Source organism: Calliphora vicina, chromosome 1 (assembly GCF_958450345.1).
Source record: "Calliphora vicina chromosome 1, idCalVici1.1, whole genome shotgun sequence".
Taxonomy (NCBI): domain Eukaryota; kingdom Metazoa; phylum Arthropoda; class Insecta; order Diptera; family Calliphoridae; genus Calliphora; species Calliphora vicina.
In genome coordinates, this window is record NC_088780.1 from 52,125,435 (window position 1) to 52,140,405 (window position 14,971).

The window sequence follows — 14,971 nt, forward strand, 5'->3', positions numbered from 1 at the left end:
TATTCTTATTTAAAGAAAACAACAAAAATAATAGTGGTTCAAATTTGTTTATTTAAAATTAGATTTGTTTTATAGATTTAACATACTCGAAAATCTTATGTTTTTTAATTAAACAAAGAATTTATTGATTTTATACTGATTAAAACTACGACTGTGACAATAACGATCAAATGCCACTATTAGAAATCCTTATAAAGGCTGAACCAACACTGTACAACCAAATATAGTTATTTTATACTTATTTTAAAACCCTGGAAAAATTATTAAGTCAATTTATTGGTTTTTGGTTTAATTTAGTATTAAAAAATTCCCGGGAATGAAACGATTTTTTAATTTCCTCCTGGGAAGGAATGAATGAATGTTTTGCTTTACAAGCTTTTATATTAGGTTCTCTTTTCGGAAATTTTATATTCCAGATTTTCAATAGCAACCTGCATCATTAATTTTTTTAAGTTATTTAGGGTCTTCGGAGAGTATATGTACATATTTCAACTGACAGACGAGCATCGATATATCGACTTCGCTATTTATAAGGATGCAAAATAAATAAAACAAAACGTAAGTTTTATGTAAAAAGAAATCACAAACACAAATTTTGTTTGGGTCGGTCCATATTTGACCCAATTCGACACAAATAATCCTCATATATAAAGAAATCGCTGTACCAAATTTTGTGAAGATCGGTCCATAATTAGTCATAGATTCCATATAATGTCCACTTTAGAAAAACACATTAACTTAAATAAAATAAGTTGTTATAAATTCGGATTTATAACAATTTATCCAAAAACCAGAGAATAAATATTTTAAAAACCTATCGATTTAGTTACACCTCTTGACATTTACATACATATATTTAAATTGTGTTTAAAAATTCAACGACTTCAATATGAAAGTCACCAAAAACACAATTTTTTGTTTGTGCTTGTGTTCTGGCATTATTATAATTATCCTCATCCTAATAACGCTATTTTCGGGATTTCGGTTTGAATATAAAAAGTTTAAACAGTTTATACTGACATTGGTTGCTACGCTGTTCATACGTTACATATTTTTGGAACACATCGCATTCGTTATACAAGCCGTAATTTTAACGCTGAAAGGAAAACAGGATGACTTTGTTCAACAGTCCCAGGAAGTAGAAGTTGAACGAGAAAATAACGATAATGTTTTCAATCCAATGATATTTTTAAAATTACGTTTAAAGAGCTTAAAATCTGAATTGAACTTACCACAACGTCATAAAGATGAAAGTCTAAATTTGGAATACAAACAGTTGACTGAGGAACTGTGGCTGTTTGGCAAATATTTCTTTTTACTTTTGCTTTTAATAGTTTACTCTCGTAATTCGAATGGTTATTACAATACAGCCACAATGCGCCGGATATTAAATGAGAGTTATTTTTCCAACTACAAGATGGATAAGGTGGTGACCATAAATGATTTATATTATTGGATAAATGACAGCTTAACAGCGGCTCTAAATGAGGGATATGATTATGATGGCAGAGCTATTGATGAACCTGGTTGGGTACATTTCCATCTGGCCAAATTGTTGGGTGTAGTGCGGCTGCAACAAGTCAGACATGCCAAGAAGGAGCAAATCATGACCTATCTGCATTTTGACGATCAAGACTATTTGCCAAGATGGGAGAAGTTAAATCGTTCCCTGCCCTATATGGACAAATATTGGCGTATTTATTATCCCTGGTTGTCGAAACATTATGAAGGAGTCTCCAGTTGGTTAATGGCCTTCAGAAATATGGCTTCACTTTATAGCTATACCGAAAATAAGGGTTACGAGGCTGTTTTGGCTCGTGATCGTAGAAATAGTGGCAAAATTTTAAATTTTCTTAAAGATCACAATTGGTTGGATGGCCAAACTGCAGCAGTTTTCATAGATTTCACTCTATACAATGCGGACTCCAATATGTTTACCATCTGTTCCATACTAGTGGAGCAGACGCCCTTCGGCAATTTGGTTTGGCAAATAAATGTGCATTCTGCGGAGCTGTTGTGGAATATGAATGAAATTTCCATATGGTGGTGGTTGCTTATTATGATGTATACTCTCCAAATGCTACAGTTTTGCAAAGTAATGATTATACGAACGTGGTTTATGACAGGATTTTTTAAATCTGGTTGGAATTGTATAGATTTTGTCATGGTTCTCCTAAATATTTTACTTTTATTATTTATCGTTGTCCGGGAGTATTATGTGCTGCATGTGTTGAAAACATTTGTTTTTGCGAAAAAACTGGAGTATGTGGATTTTCATGTGGCCTGTGTATTCGATTATATGGCTACGGTTATATTGGGATTTCTAATATGTCTGGCTTCAATACGTATTTGGAAAATTTTACAATTTTCAAGTATTTTTCGTATATTTAATCGTACACTCTATACCTCAACTGTTCCACTTCTTTCCACCATACTGGTCATTCACATATTACTAAGTGCCATTGGTTTCTCGGCCCAAATATTAAATGGCAGTCATACGGAAAATTTTTCGAGTTATCTTAAAAGTGTTACATCCATAATGAGTTTTTCCTTTGGTTTTAATTCGCGCACCAGTCCCAATGATTTGAGTCATGGTGGTGGAGTTTTGGGTTTTATTCTATATCTTGTTCTAATGTTTGTGGTCGCCATATTCCTCATTAACATGTTTATAACTCTAATCTGCGATCATTTTGCCAATGCTCGTGAGGAAAGAGATCAAGAATCCCTTGACAAATTAACCTATTGGCAATTTTTAATGGTGGAATATTCTTTTATAAAAGAATATTTTAGAAAACTTTTCCCTAGATTTCAGGAGAGGAAAAATCGCACAATGAGTTCAGATATTAACGAGAGCATAGATGAATTGGACAATAAAATGCAAGATCAACTATTAAATGAAAATTCCAGATTGCATGATATTACAGAAGATCAGATATTTGATAGGGAAATACGAAGAGCTGATCGTATTCAGAATGTAGCTGCTATTTTGAACTTACAAATGGAGATTTTAAATCGCCTTATTATGGTTAAGTCTCTGGAGTGGGATTCAGACAGTGGTGAATCGGATCAATGAGTGAACAAATTAATAATATAATATCATAAATTCAGTGTCACCAATAAAATCACTATCATTATAGCCAGATAAACTCTGCTTCGATGATATTATATATTAAGATATATAGATCATTTTGCTTCCTACTTATAAAAAATTAATTATAAATTGTTAAATTGACAGTCAAGTAGCATCAGTTTATCTATCTATATAAATAAAAATCAAATGTCGATTTAGACAAATTTTTTTTTAAAATTTTGGTCATAATCCAACTTAGGTTCTTACGGAATGTAAAATTGACCACGCCCACTTTTTACAATTTATCCAAAATCGGAAAACGGCTGCCCCGATTTGGCTAATTTTTTGTTTCAATGTTCATAGTAATCCAATTTAAGTTTTTACTGAAAGAAAAATTTACCACCCCAATTTTTTATTCGATATATCCAAAATCGCAAGACGCCTGGACCGATTTGGCTAATTTTTTTTAATGTTCGCAATAGTCCGAAAAAGTTTTTACAGAAATAAAACCGTTCTCTACTGATGCAATTACCAACGAACGACATTTGATGTTTATATAGATATTAAATTGCCTTAAATCCAAATGAAAACACAACTAATTTTTTTAATTGCTATTTATTTGTAAAAAAAATAAAATACTACAAGTTTTAAAAAAAAAGTTAATTAAAAAAGATTAAACAAAACAAAAAAATAAGTGATTCAAAACAATTCAATTCCTTTTCAAGTAAAATAAATCAAATGAATTAATAAAGTAATAGAAGTACATATTCGTATTATAAAGAATTTAATTTACAATAGTTTCTTTAATAATGCCACGATTACGGAATGTAACCTGTTGCATACAAATGAAAAAACTACGACTATAGTGGAAATTCAGTGCCAGCGCTGAACGTTCATCGACTAAAAATATAAAAAATGTTTTGCGTTCCTCGACACAAACCTCCTGGGAGGCGACCACCCAATTGTCCGTATATAATTTTGGCTTGTGCAACTGCAGTTGCGACAAAAACAGATCAGCATCACTTGCTATGCCCTCGTATTTGACATCGAAACAATAAATCAATGGTGTAATGGGTGGCAAACGAAGCACCTTAAGCGATTCCATAGTCTTCATCTGCACAATGTCGTCAATGCATCGCGACAGACATTCGAAGGCATAATTATTTTCGCAAACAATAGTAATGTGGCTGCCGTTGTTGGTTATACTATGGAAAATGGGCGTAGCCATACCCTCTTGCTGGTACACACCAATCCAGCCAACCAGTTCGGTGCGTATGAATTCAAATACATGATCTGCTACATTTGGATTGTTGTCTATGTAGATTTTAGCCACAATCAGTTCATTATTATCGTGCATTTGATTTAAAGATGCTTCTGCTGCCAAACGCAATTGCATTAATTCAATTTCCATATTTAATACCCGTCCTAGAGTTTGCATAAATTCGGGTGTACACGGATCTTTTACTGAGAATTTCACTTTGTCACTCTTAGTAGAGATAGTACTTACAGCCTGAGGAACAGTTGAGGACGCTACATTATTACCAGATAAAGTTACCACTTCTTGTGGTAATTTTCTGACGATAGCTGTTTCTAGCTTTTGCTTTACTTCATTTGTAGACTGTTGTGGTTTTTGTGCTACTACTGGTTTAACTGCAACTGTCTGAGGCTTTACTTTTAATGCCTGCTTCGGCTTTGCTACGGCCACTTTTTTAGCCACCGTTAACTGTTGCTTGGTTTTTTTAGCTTGCACTGTTGCCTCTTCGGCTTCGTGTGATTCTTTACGTTGTATATTTTGTAATTGACTTTTAGTTGCTGCTGTGCTGTCTAACCCGGGTGCGCCCAAACCTTTGCGATCTGATTTCTTAGCTAGCGGCAAAGGTTCTAGTATTCCCTCGGCTTTTCTACCCAAACCTTTGCCATTTTCATAGCCCATTTTAACTAGTAGTTCATAGCCTTTATTGCCCTCCTCTATTTTTGTTTCCAGACCTTTCTTTAAATTAGCAGCTTCTAAGGCTTTGCGTTTTTCAGCTTCCAATTGTTTTTGACGATTTCTTGCATCCACGATATCATCGTCCCTTTTGGAGCGACGGCCTCTTTGGCGTCGTGGGGGTGAATAATATGGTTGCTGATTGTAATTACCATTGTAATTGCAGTCGTAACTTGCGTAATTATTGTAATTGGGCTGATTGTAATTATAGTCCGAATCGTAGAAATAATATCCATTGGAATTTAAATAGCAAATTAACCAATTCAACATTTTTCAAGACTCCTGAAAAATTTTACAAACGAGCACTAAACAATTTCAATTGACAAAATTCAGATCTAACGGTTTCTGAAATGTCAATTAAAAGATAACATGATAAAAGAGATGCCAGATCAGAATGAATTGATGCACCGTGGAGCCGGTGTTAAAGTTAATGTTAAGAAATATATAATTACACTTTATTTAAATTGAATTCTCTACTATCGTTTACACATACAAATAACAATTCCAAAACCTCAATACATTCAACTGCAGATCACTGTCCATTGAATTTACAGTAATTTTCGACACTTTCTTACTCTATGTCTATACATACTTGACAAATATTTTTGAAAACAATATACAAATATTTATCATAACAATTAATGACATTTGTTGCGAAGACAAAATTGTCTGAGCAACTAACACTAACAATTTGTCATAATCCCCTGTCTATACCTGATAAATTTTTATTATGATAAACGTCAAATTGGTTGTCAAGATAAAAAATTATCAGGTATAGTCTCCATTTATTGCTTCGTTATGACAAAATTGTTAGAGCTTTTGCTCAGACTTGACAACAAACGTCATTAATTGTTATGATAAATATTTGTCAAGTATAGACAAGGGGTAACGATGTAATAATAATAATAAATGGTGTTTACCCGATTATTTTTTATCTTGAAACCCATTTTGACGTTTATCATGACCAAAACTTTTTCAGGTAAGCCCATAAGTGTGTCAAGATAGCAACGATATTTAGCAACGTTGGAAATGCAGTCGTAATTCAGCTCTGGGTGGAGAAAGAGCTCGCGCATCATTGTCATTATCCCTTAAGGGCAATCAAGCCGTCCCTTTTTCGCTGACTTCGAGAGTTTTGCGGCTCACTCTCGCATTGGATAATGTTTGGCGTCGTCTAACTGTACCGCGTTACAGTTTCTCGAAGTTTGCATTGTCCACATGCAATCGTTTTTGGTTTTCAAAACCTAACTTTTTAATAAATGATTTAAAGTTCCAGCTTCCTATATGAAGATATAGGTCGACTGGGAACTAGAATCAACGTGGGATAATCTGGCAATTTGAGAGTTTTCAACTCCGCCAATTAAATTTAAATTTAAAAAAAAAAAACGTCGGAAATGAAAAAAAATTTATGGGAATTTATAAAAATGAAAATTCCATGGAACGTGGGAAGTTCCACGGTAACAGCTATATGGGGGATGGTAGTATACATTCTGTAGATTAAAAAAAAAACTAACCGTGCAAGCAGTTGGTGGTCCTATTCCTGGGAAGATTTAGTTCCTTCAGAGTAGTCAGATAAATATAGAATTTAATATTCCATGGAACGTGTTCAGTGCCACGGTGTCAACTATATTAGATATGAAAGTATACATGGTGTAGATTAAAAAAAGCTTTCCATGCAACAAATCGGAGGACCCATTTCAGAGAAAATTGAGTTCCTCCAAATTGGTCAGAAAAAGAAATGGAATGTAACATTCCATGGAACGTGGCCAGTGCCACGATGTTACATATAGTAGAGATGGCAGTGGCAAATGGCACTTCATATTGACCCCGCACCTGTCGAATGATAGTCTGCACTCTCTGAACTTCTTCTCTAACTCCTCTAATATTCATCTAAAACTTCTCCTATCAACTCTACTCTCAATGGACTTACTACTCAATTCTTTATTTCTCTTCTCTAAGGACGAAAGGCTTTGGAGAATAAAATCGTTCTATATCTATAGGAATTTGTAATGAACATTGTTTGAAGGTATCAAATGGGTCCCAGCAGTACAATGATACTTTTCAATATGAAATAGTATCAAAAAAAAGTACGATTGTATTAACTCTTCCATCACTGATTCTGATCCATTAGTTAATTATTTGGAAAAGTTTCCATTGTATTGTCAACCACTGTATAATTAAGCATGATTTTTGATCTATCGAGCTTGTGTAGTACCATGTGGAAATACTATAGAATAGAATACTATAGTACTAATTCCAAGGATTTTATAAAAGCATTTGAAGTGTTTCTAAATATGCTTATTCTAGGACCAGTGGGTTTTGTGCAATTTATAAACACACCTTCATTTAACCAAATATTTTTTTTAAATTCTAATAAAAACACATTTTTATCTAATTATATACAGCTTTATTTACTTTTCAATTCCTTATAAAAATCAAAGTATGTTTCTTTTACTTTACTATTGCTGTGGACTACATTCCGTTTTAACATCGACTGGTAGAAGGGTTTAAAATTCTTATTTATATAGTTATAACGACCTTTCTTCAGTTTAGGTTCACATTGTTTGGGCAAAGGTATAGTTGGATTGAAGACCATTTGAGTACTATCAAATTCTTCAAATAAATCAAAAGCAGATCTAAAAGTATACAAAAAAATATAAAAGTTAGTTAAACATAAACTTTTTTAAAATTAACTTTACTCACAATTTTCCTATTTCCGAAGGCAAGCAACCCTCTCCAGATGCTGGCACTCCGTTAGCAATATGCATTGCCATCTTACGCACTGTTGGATGGTAATGTCTCGTCAACATACTCAACTCATACAAAGCTGTACACGATGCATTACAATATTCTGGATCTTCTAATTCTGCATCGTATTTTCCTGAGCCAATACTATCATCTGTATCAAGTAGAATGTCCAAAACGGATGTCAGCTGGAAGGTGGTTTTAATAGTACCCAAAGAGGCCAGTGTACCATGGTGTAACAAATTCAAACTAATTGTCAATAAACGTTTGACAAATGCCATTAAACGTTGTTGACTCATGTTACGTCTTCTTTTAACAAGAACCTCATCAAGGGTTTCCAAAATAACACGAAAGTCATCATGATTTTTGCCCGCATTAACAGCCAACATATTTTTATAGAAATGTTGATAAAAACGAATAGGATCGATGTTTAAGACTTCACCCTGACCGGAGAGTATGACGAAAATGGTTTTAATGCAATGCAACTGCTCACGATAGCCCAATTCTTCTTGGTTCTCCAAGATATTATTCAGAACTTCAATCAAATCGGAGAAGAAATCTAAATTAATGACATGGGCGAATCTGTAAAAAAATAAATGTAGAGGTACATTATTTTAAAATTAATATTTCGCTGTACTCTAACTCAATGTTTTCTATTCCTAATTAATCGCTAGTTTAAGTATTTATCGATAGTTCAAGCATTCCTATTCAGAATTCCTATTCAAAGTATATCTCTAGATCAAGCCTTCCTATTCAGTCTATCGCTAGCTCAAGACTTTCTATTCCCATTGAAATATATATATCTCTAGCTCAAGCATTCCATTTGAAATCTATCTATCTCTAGCTTAAGCATTCCTATTAAAATCTATCGCTAACTCAAGCCTTGTCTATTCAGAATCTATAGTTAGCTATAGGAAAGCTTGTTCCTATATAAAATCTATCGAGATATATTCTGAAAAGGAAAGCTTGAGCTAGAGCTTTCCTATTCAGAATATATCTCTAGCTCAAGCTTTTCTATGGAAATCTATCGCTAGCTCAATTTTTTCTATTCAAAATATATATTTACCTTAAGTTTTCTGTTAGAATCTATCGCTATCCAAAGTTTTTTATTCAAAATATATCACTAACTCAGTCTTCTTAACAAAATTTTATTTAATTGGAGAATTTCAAGTTTTTTTTGTTAAATACTCACTCTGCCAAACCCTCTAATATTGCACTCAAAACTTTCGAAGTTGGATCATTTTTCAAGACTCTGAAGTAAATGTTGAATAACATTTTAACAATTTCGGTCAATTTGAAATGTTTGGTCTGTTTATTCTCCTCAGCTCTGGTCTCCTCCAATTCCTTGTTCAATTCCGTCAATTTCTTGCGCCTCTTACGTTCCTTCTTAGACAGACTCAAAAGGCGCTGACGATGCGCCTCCAATTTCTTTTGCTTCAATTCGTTTTCCTTTTCAGCATCTAAATTTACATTCTTAATTTTAAGGTCTTGAAGGCAGGTAATGCATTCCAAGTGCACGTTGTTATTTTTGGCTTTAATCAGGTGATTTATGCGTCGTATAATGAAAAGGGTCATGTCAAGTTTTTTGTCGTTGGCAAAGACAAAACGGAAGCATTTATTTACAGCATCCCTCATGCGGGGATAATTACTGTTGAGCATGTACACCAATAGTTGTGCAATATTCTTGACATAATTGAAGTAGGGATGGGCTATGAGAAGGTCGCACATTGATTGTACCGCAACTTCGGCCATTTTAACAGCTTGTGGTGTTACGCGACCATGACCTTTACGATTAACACAGCCTGTAAGCTTTTCTAAACGCTGCAAGAATTTTTTGAATTGCTGTAGCAGAGCATTTTCAAAGGTTACTCTCTCCAAGGTGGCTTTGCGTACTTGCTGCATTTTAGTATCAATCTGACCGACACGATATTCGGGTAAAATATCTTTGAAGATTTCCGTTAGAGAAACTATGGCCACCTTACGCACAGTTAGTAGATTAGGCACGCCATTGTTGCTGGCCTCATCCATTAGCTCATAAAGAGCATTAAAATTACGCATTTTATCCTCAGGTTTCTCCAGAATACCAGAACAAATAATACCAATACGATATTTTTGACGTTCAATTTCTTGCTGGCGAGCTATAAGCAAATCAGTGGTGGAAATCATTTTCTTTTCAGCTGCTGCTTTAATAGCACTCTCCTCATCATCATTAACAACATCATCATCACTATCTTCATATTCTTCAGCAGCTTCTTCCTCATCTGCTTCCTCTTCGGTTTCTTGAATTTTCTTTTGCTTTGGTTTTGGCTTATAGTCGACCTGTGCACTACGTGTTATAATTTCACCATCTCTACTTTTAATGGGCAATAAATCAACTTTGATTTTTTTGGTTTCCTCTTCTAGGGCAGTGTCCACAGCAAATTGTTTCTCCAAACCCACCGAGTGCTTCAGATCATCGTGTTCTGCCTCATCCTCACCAGCATGTTTACGCTTGCGTTGTTTAACACCACGTTTTAATTGTAAAAACTCTAAATCTTCTCCATCCAACATATCGGCCACGTTGTCCAACAATTCATCCTCATCTTGATCATCATCCAAGTTCATAGGAAGACCCAGCGACTCGCGCTTGTTTTGTTTTTTCTTTTGAAATACATCATCCTTTTTACGTGCCTTCTGTATGAATATATTCGAACCTCGCTCCTTGGTTGCTTTTTGCTGGGCTAGCTTGTTTTGTTGTTGCTTGCTCAGAGGTACCTTTTTGTTTTTCAAATGGGCCGTTCGTTTTACGGAACTGATTTTTACCTTTTTCTTTAAATAAAAATATATGTTTAATAAAAAAAATAATATCTCTGTGATGATAAGTACTTACTATTCCCATTTTTATTTGAAAATTATTTCAAATTGTGTTGCAATTAAATAATTTTTATAAAATTTATAAAAATATTATCGTGTTAACGCAAAGAAAAACAAATGAAGTGACAGTTCTTTTGAGCACATGTTGCAGTCGAGAGAGTTACCATATCACAATGAAAATACAATCCACAAAATGGATGTGCCAGACTTGATACAACAGCCACAAAGAAAGGAAGGAAATAGTAATTTAAAATTTTAAAAAATAATCTAATAATCTACCTATTAAACTTTTATACTTTGTAGGATTTTTCATTAGATAAAATTTATATTTTTACCATATTGCTAATTGTTGATTTTCAACGATTCTGAGGCAATGAGCAAAAATATATCTTTTTTTAAATATCAATAATTTTTTTCGTGAGTGATTTTTTATGACTAATTATAGATCGATTGCTATGAAATATGATAGCGAGATTTCTTTCTATACGAAACTTATTTCTTTATTGAAATATCTTCAAAGTACACTGCGTCAAAGTATGGTCGTATAGAGTATAAAATTACCGCATCTTTGGAGATCTGTTGGTAAATCAATATAAAAATCTCTGAATTGTCTTTTCCTCAGTGTATTAATCAAAAATCCGGTAACACTATTGTGTTAATTGTGATTATTTGATACAGCCTGTTATGTGAAGAAGTAAACAAACGCGTATAAACAAAAACATAATTTCCATCGTATTTCCATAAACATTGCAAAAATCCTTTACTTAAACATGTCAGACGAGGAAGATGATTATATGTCCGATAAGTTTTTAGCCGGGTAAGATTTTAAGTTTCCAAACTAAAGCTATCATTAACAAAATTTAATTTAAAAGATTGCAAGATGTGCGACCCAGTCTGGTAAAAAGTCGTGCAAAAAAGCGACAAATTCAGGTGGAAGTCAAACATAAGGAGCACAATAAAAAACAAAAAGAACTAAAGCAACTTACATCGGCTGCAGTAGATAATGACAGACTACAGGCTGCCTTAAGCAAGCCGTTGGCGCAGGAAAATAAGGGATTTAAACTGTTGTCAAAAATGGGCTACAAACCGGGACAAGCTTTGGGCAAACCTTTAAAAAATGACGAAACTTCCAGCTCAAGTTCAATGCCAATTCGTTTGTTAGAACCCATAGGTATTACAGTTAAAACCGATCGTCAAGGTTTGGGTAGAGAAGCAGCACTGCAAGAATTGAACGAGAGACGTAAGAAAATACACCAAGAACGCATTAGAAAAATAATGGAAGGTGAAGAAACAAGTATTGAGGACTTTCGTCGCAGAACAAATCAAAAACATGAAGACAAATTTGTGCTTAATGCTTTAAGACGCTGTCAAGTGACTTGTGAAAATTTGGATGTAGAATCGAAACTGGAGCAACCAGAAATGCCATGGTTTTGGCCTGAACGAATCAAAGAAACAGATGAAGAGGACACTAAAGACGAACAAGAAACTGGAGAGGAGACTAATGAGGCAGAACAAGACAATGAGGAGGCGGAAGAGTTTTCTAATCAAGAAAAATTAGAAATGTTGACCAATTATGTGCGTACCTCATATATATTTTGCTATTGGTGTGGCGTACGTTACAATGATGAGCAAGACTTAAGTGAAAATTGTCCAGGTTTAACTAAGGACGATCATTAAACTGCTTTAAAAAAGATAATCAAATATTGTCAGGTATTATTGGTTATTTTTTATTCGTTTGTTTATACAATTAGAAATTATTTAATTAGTATAATCATTTTTATGTTAATTATAGTTAAGCTTTACTTTTTTACACATACAAATGCATTTTTTAAAAAAGGGGACAATTTAAATACTTTTTATATAATTAAACTAATTATGCTTATTTGTAATAAATAATATTTAAGGAAATTGATAAAGAAGTTTAAAAGTTATAAAAAGAACAAGAAAAAAATTATACTGCCTGGAATGCTGCTAGACACGTCCTTCTAGTTTTTGTATTAAATCATGACATTTCTCAATAACACTATATATGAACGGTCTTTCCATGGGATCCATGCGTAGCATATAGTGGATTAAATCATTCATGTCCTGTAAAGAAATATTTAAAATGTTATTTACTACACGATTTCAATTTCCAAGTTTCTTATTGTATTTCAGAAATTTTTAGTTATATATTCTTATTGTATATCAAAATATTCCAATTATATTTCAGAAACTTTTAATTTATTTCAGAATTTTCAAATCGTATTTCAGAAATTTCTATTTATAAAAATTCCAATTATATTTCAGAATTTCTGAAATAATGACAATATACATAAATGGAAATTTCTGAAATTTAATTGGAAAATTTTTAAACATAATGAGCCCAATTATGAATAAAAAATTCCGAGGGAGTTTGTTCCCCGGCCGTTTTTTCCCATTGATTTTGAATAGGAAAAGTGTGAAAAGGGGAAAAACTCCAGGGGAAATACAAACGGAAACTTCTCAAATATAATTGGAATGAATGAAATACAATTGGTAATGGTATAGTTCCATTCTAGGAACACTAAGGTGTCCGAGGTCTATATTTTATTATAGGTCTTTTGGTCTATTATATTATTTTACCTCTGAATAAATGGAACTTTCAGGTATATTAATGTTTCCACTCAAAACCGCTAAAGCGACACTATCGCCCTTTTCGTAAATGGGATCGAATGGACAGTGAAAGAAACACATGGCATATAAAACACAGCCCAAACTCTGTAAATAAGAAACAATGAAAAGTAAATTTTATTATCATGTATGCCTCCTCTGAAACTCACCCATATATCAGTTCTTTCATCTATGGTACAATATGATTTAACTGAAAACAATTCTGGTGCTCTATATACTATTGAACTACGCTCTTCGGCTTCATCTTGCAAACGCTGAGCTTCCGATTGACCACATATCTGCAGACGGGCCTCTGTCATTGAACCCAAATCGACAATAATGGGTTCGAAGGAATCCGATAGGCAAATATTGGCCGTCTTCAAGTCCCTATGAGCCAAAGGCACAGGTTTCGCCTCATGTATTGCCCTTATGCCTTCACAGATTCCTAAGAATATTTGCATTAACTGAGCCTCGGGCATATAGTCCTGTTTCTTAGCACGCAGCTGCAAATGATCCGCCAGCGAGCCATGTTTGTAGTAGGGTAAAACAATGTACAGTGTACTCGTTGTATTTATCACAATATCTGCTGAACCCTTGAGTTCATAGTCAATCACCTTGATGACATTTTCGGAGTCAATACGTCTACAATTTTCTATTTCACGCAATGCAATATTCTGATCGTCTATGCTGTGACAAGTGATACGTTTAACAGCATACAATTTCCGGGTGATACTATTTTCCGCAAGGTCAATTAAACTGAAACCGCTGTGAAGAAAAGCAACCACAATTTCATATAAAAAATAAATCTTATTTTAAATCTGTAGCTCTCATCATTAAATGATAAGATAAGTTGGTTGTTGTTGAAATGTGTGTTCATCCTCTTACCCCTGTGCCAGTCTATCTTTAACAGTGTATTTGGTCCCACTGATTGTTAGTGTTTCTTTCGAGCAAAAGCATCCGCGTTTGATTATGAGGGCCCATCCTAAACTATTCATGTTGTTACTTTAATTTTAACTTGAATGGTTAGTTTTTCTTTACTTTAAAACTTAGCACAATTATATTAAAATTTATATTTATTTGAACTATTTAAATTTATTAACAATTTTATACAATTTTATATTTTTGTTGTAAAAAAGTGAAATCATTTGATAGACAACAAAACAAAATCCAAGTTGTCATTTCAGACAAACAGCTGAAAGTGTGGATGATAAAAAGAGGAGATACACAGCTGTGGATACAGGATGAGTCATGTATTATGGAATTTAATCTGCAAGTAACGGTAATATTTTATGTTAAAAGCTGTTTTGGTGAAAATATTAAATATATTTTTTTTCAGCATTTACATTTTTACACCATTTCCAATTGTATTTCAGAAGATTCTCATTGTATATCAGAAATTTCAAATTGTATAACAGAAGTTTCCAATTGAATTTCAGAAATTTCTAATTATATTTAAGAAAATTCCAATTGAATTTCAGAAATTTTCAATTATATTTCAGAATTTTCTAATTGAATTTCAGAAATTTTCAATTATATTTCAGAATTTTTTAATTGAATTTCAGAAATTTTCAATTATATTTCATTTGTAATTGAATTTCAGAAATTTCCAATTATATTTCAGAATTTTCCATTTGTATTTCAGAAATATCTAATTGTATTTCAGAAATTTCCAATTGTATTTCAGAATT

At 33.1% G+C, this 14,971-nt stretch overlaps 5 protein-coding genes across 5 annotated transcripts; 2 read left to right on the forward strand and 3 right to left on the reverse strand.

Moving 5' to 3' along the window:
• Nucleotides 1-889: 889 nt before the first annotated feature.
• Nucleotides 890-3,073, forward strand: LOC135964168 (polycystin-1-like protein 3). Its single transcript, XM_065516283.1, has one exon. It carries the CDS (start codon nt 890-892, stop codon nt 3,071-3,073), a length of 2,184 nt encoding a protein of 727 aa, XP_065372355.1.
• Nucleotides 3,074-3,775: 702 nt separating this feature from the next.
• On the reverse strand, nt 3,776-5,327 carry LOC135964176 (septin and tuftelin-interacting protein 1 homolog). Its single transcript, XM_065516293.1, has one exon. It carries the CDS (start codon nt 5,325-5,327, stop codon nt 3,855-3,857), a length of 1,473 nt encoding a protein of 490 aa, XP_065372365.1. The 3' UTR covers nt 3,776-3,854.
• Nucleotides 5,328-7,438: 2,111 nt separating this feature from the next.
• On the reverse strand, nt 7,439-10,794 carry Noc3 (Nucleolar complex protein 3). Its single transcript, XM_065513161.1, has 4 exons — nt 10,669-10,794; nt 8,992-10,607; nt 7,758-8,381; nt 7,439-7,690 (listed from the first exon to the last, which is right to left on the reverse strand). Exons 1-4 carry the CDS (start codon nt 10,675-10,677, stop codon nt 7,462-7,464), a joined length of 2,478 nt encoding a protein of 825 aa, XP_065369233.1. The 5' UTR covers nt 10,678-10,794; the 3' UTR covers nt 7,439-7,461.
• Nucleotides 10,795-11,353: 559 nt separating this feature from the next.
• On the forward strand, nt 11,354-12,350 carry LOC135961650 (G patch domain-containing protein 11). Its single transcript, XM_065513184.1, has 2 exons — nt 11,354-11,469; nt 11,525-12,350. The coding sequence occupies exons 1-2, from the start codon at nt 11,423-11,425 to the stop codon at nt 12,327-12,329; spliced, it is 852 nt and encodes a 283-aa protein (XP_065369256.1). The 5' UTR covers nt 11,354-11,422; the 3' UTR covers nt 12,330-12,350.
• A 5-nt stretch (nt 12,351-12,355) lies between these two features.
• Nucleotides 12,356-14,374, reverse strand: LOC135961640 (serine/threonine-protein kinase 16). The gene is made up of 4 exons (XM_065513172.1): nt 14,169-14,374; nt 13,454-14,048; nt 13,257-13,391; nt 12,356-12,740 (listed from the first exon to the last, which is right to left on the reverse strand). Exons 1-4 carry the CDS (start codon nt 14,276-14,278, stop codon nt 12,624-12,626), a joined length of 957 nt encoding a protein of 318 aa, XP_065369244.1. The 5' UTR covers nt 14,279-14,374; the 3' UTR covers nt 12,356-12,623.
• Between the last annotated feature and the right edge of the window lie 597 nt (nt 14,375-14,971).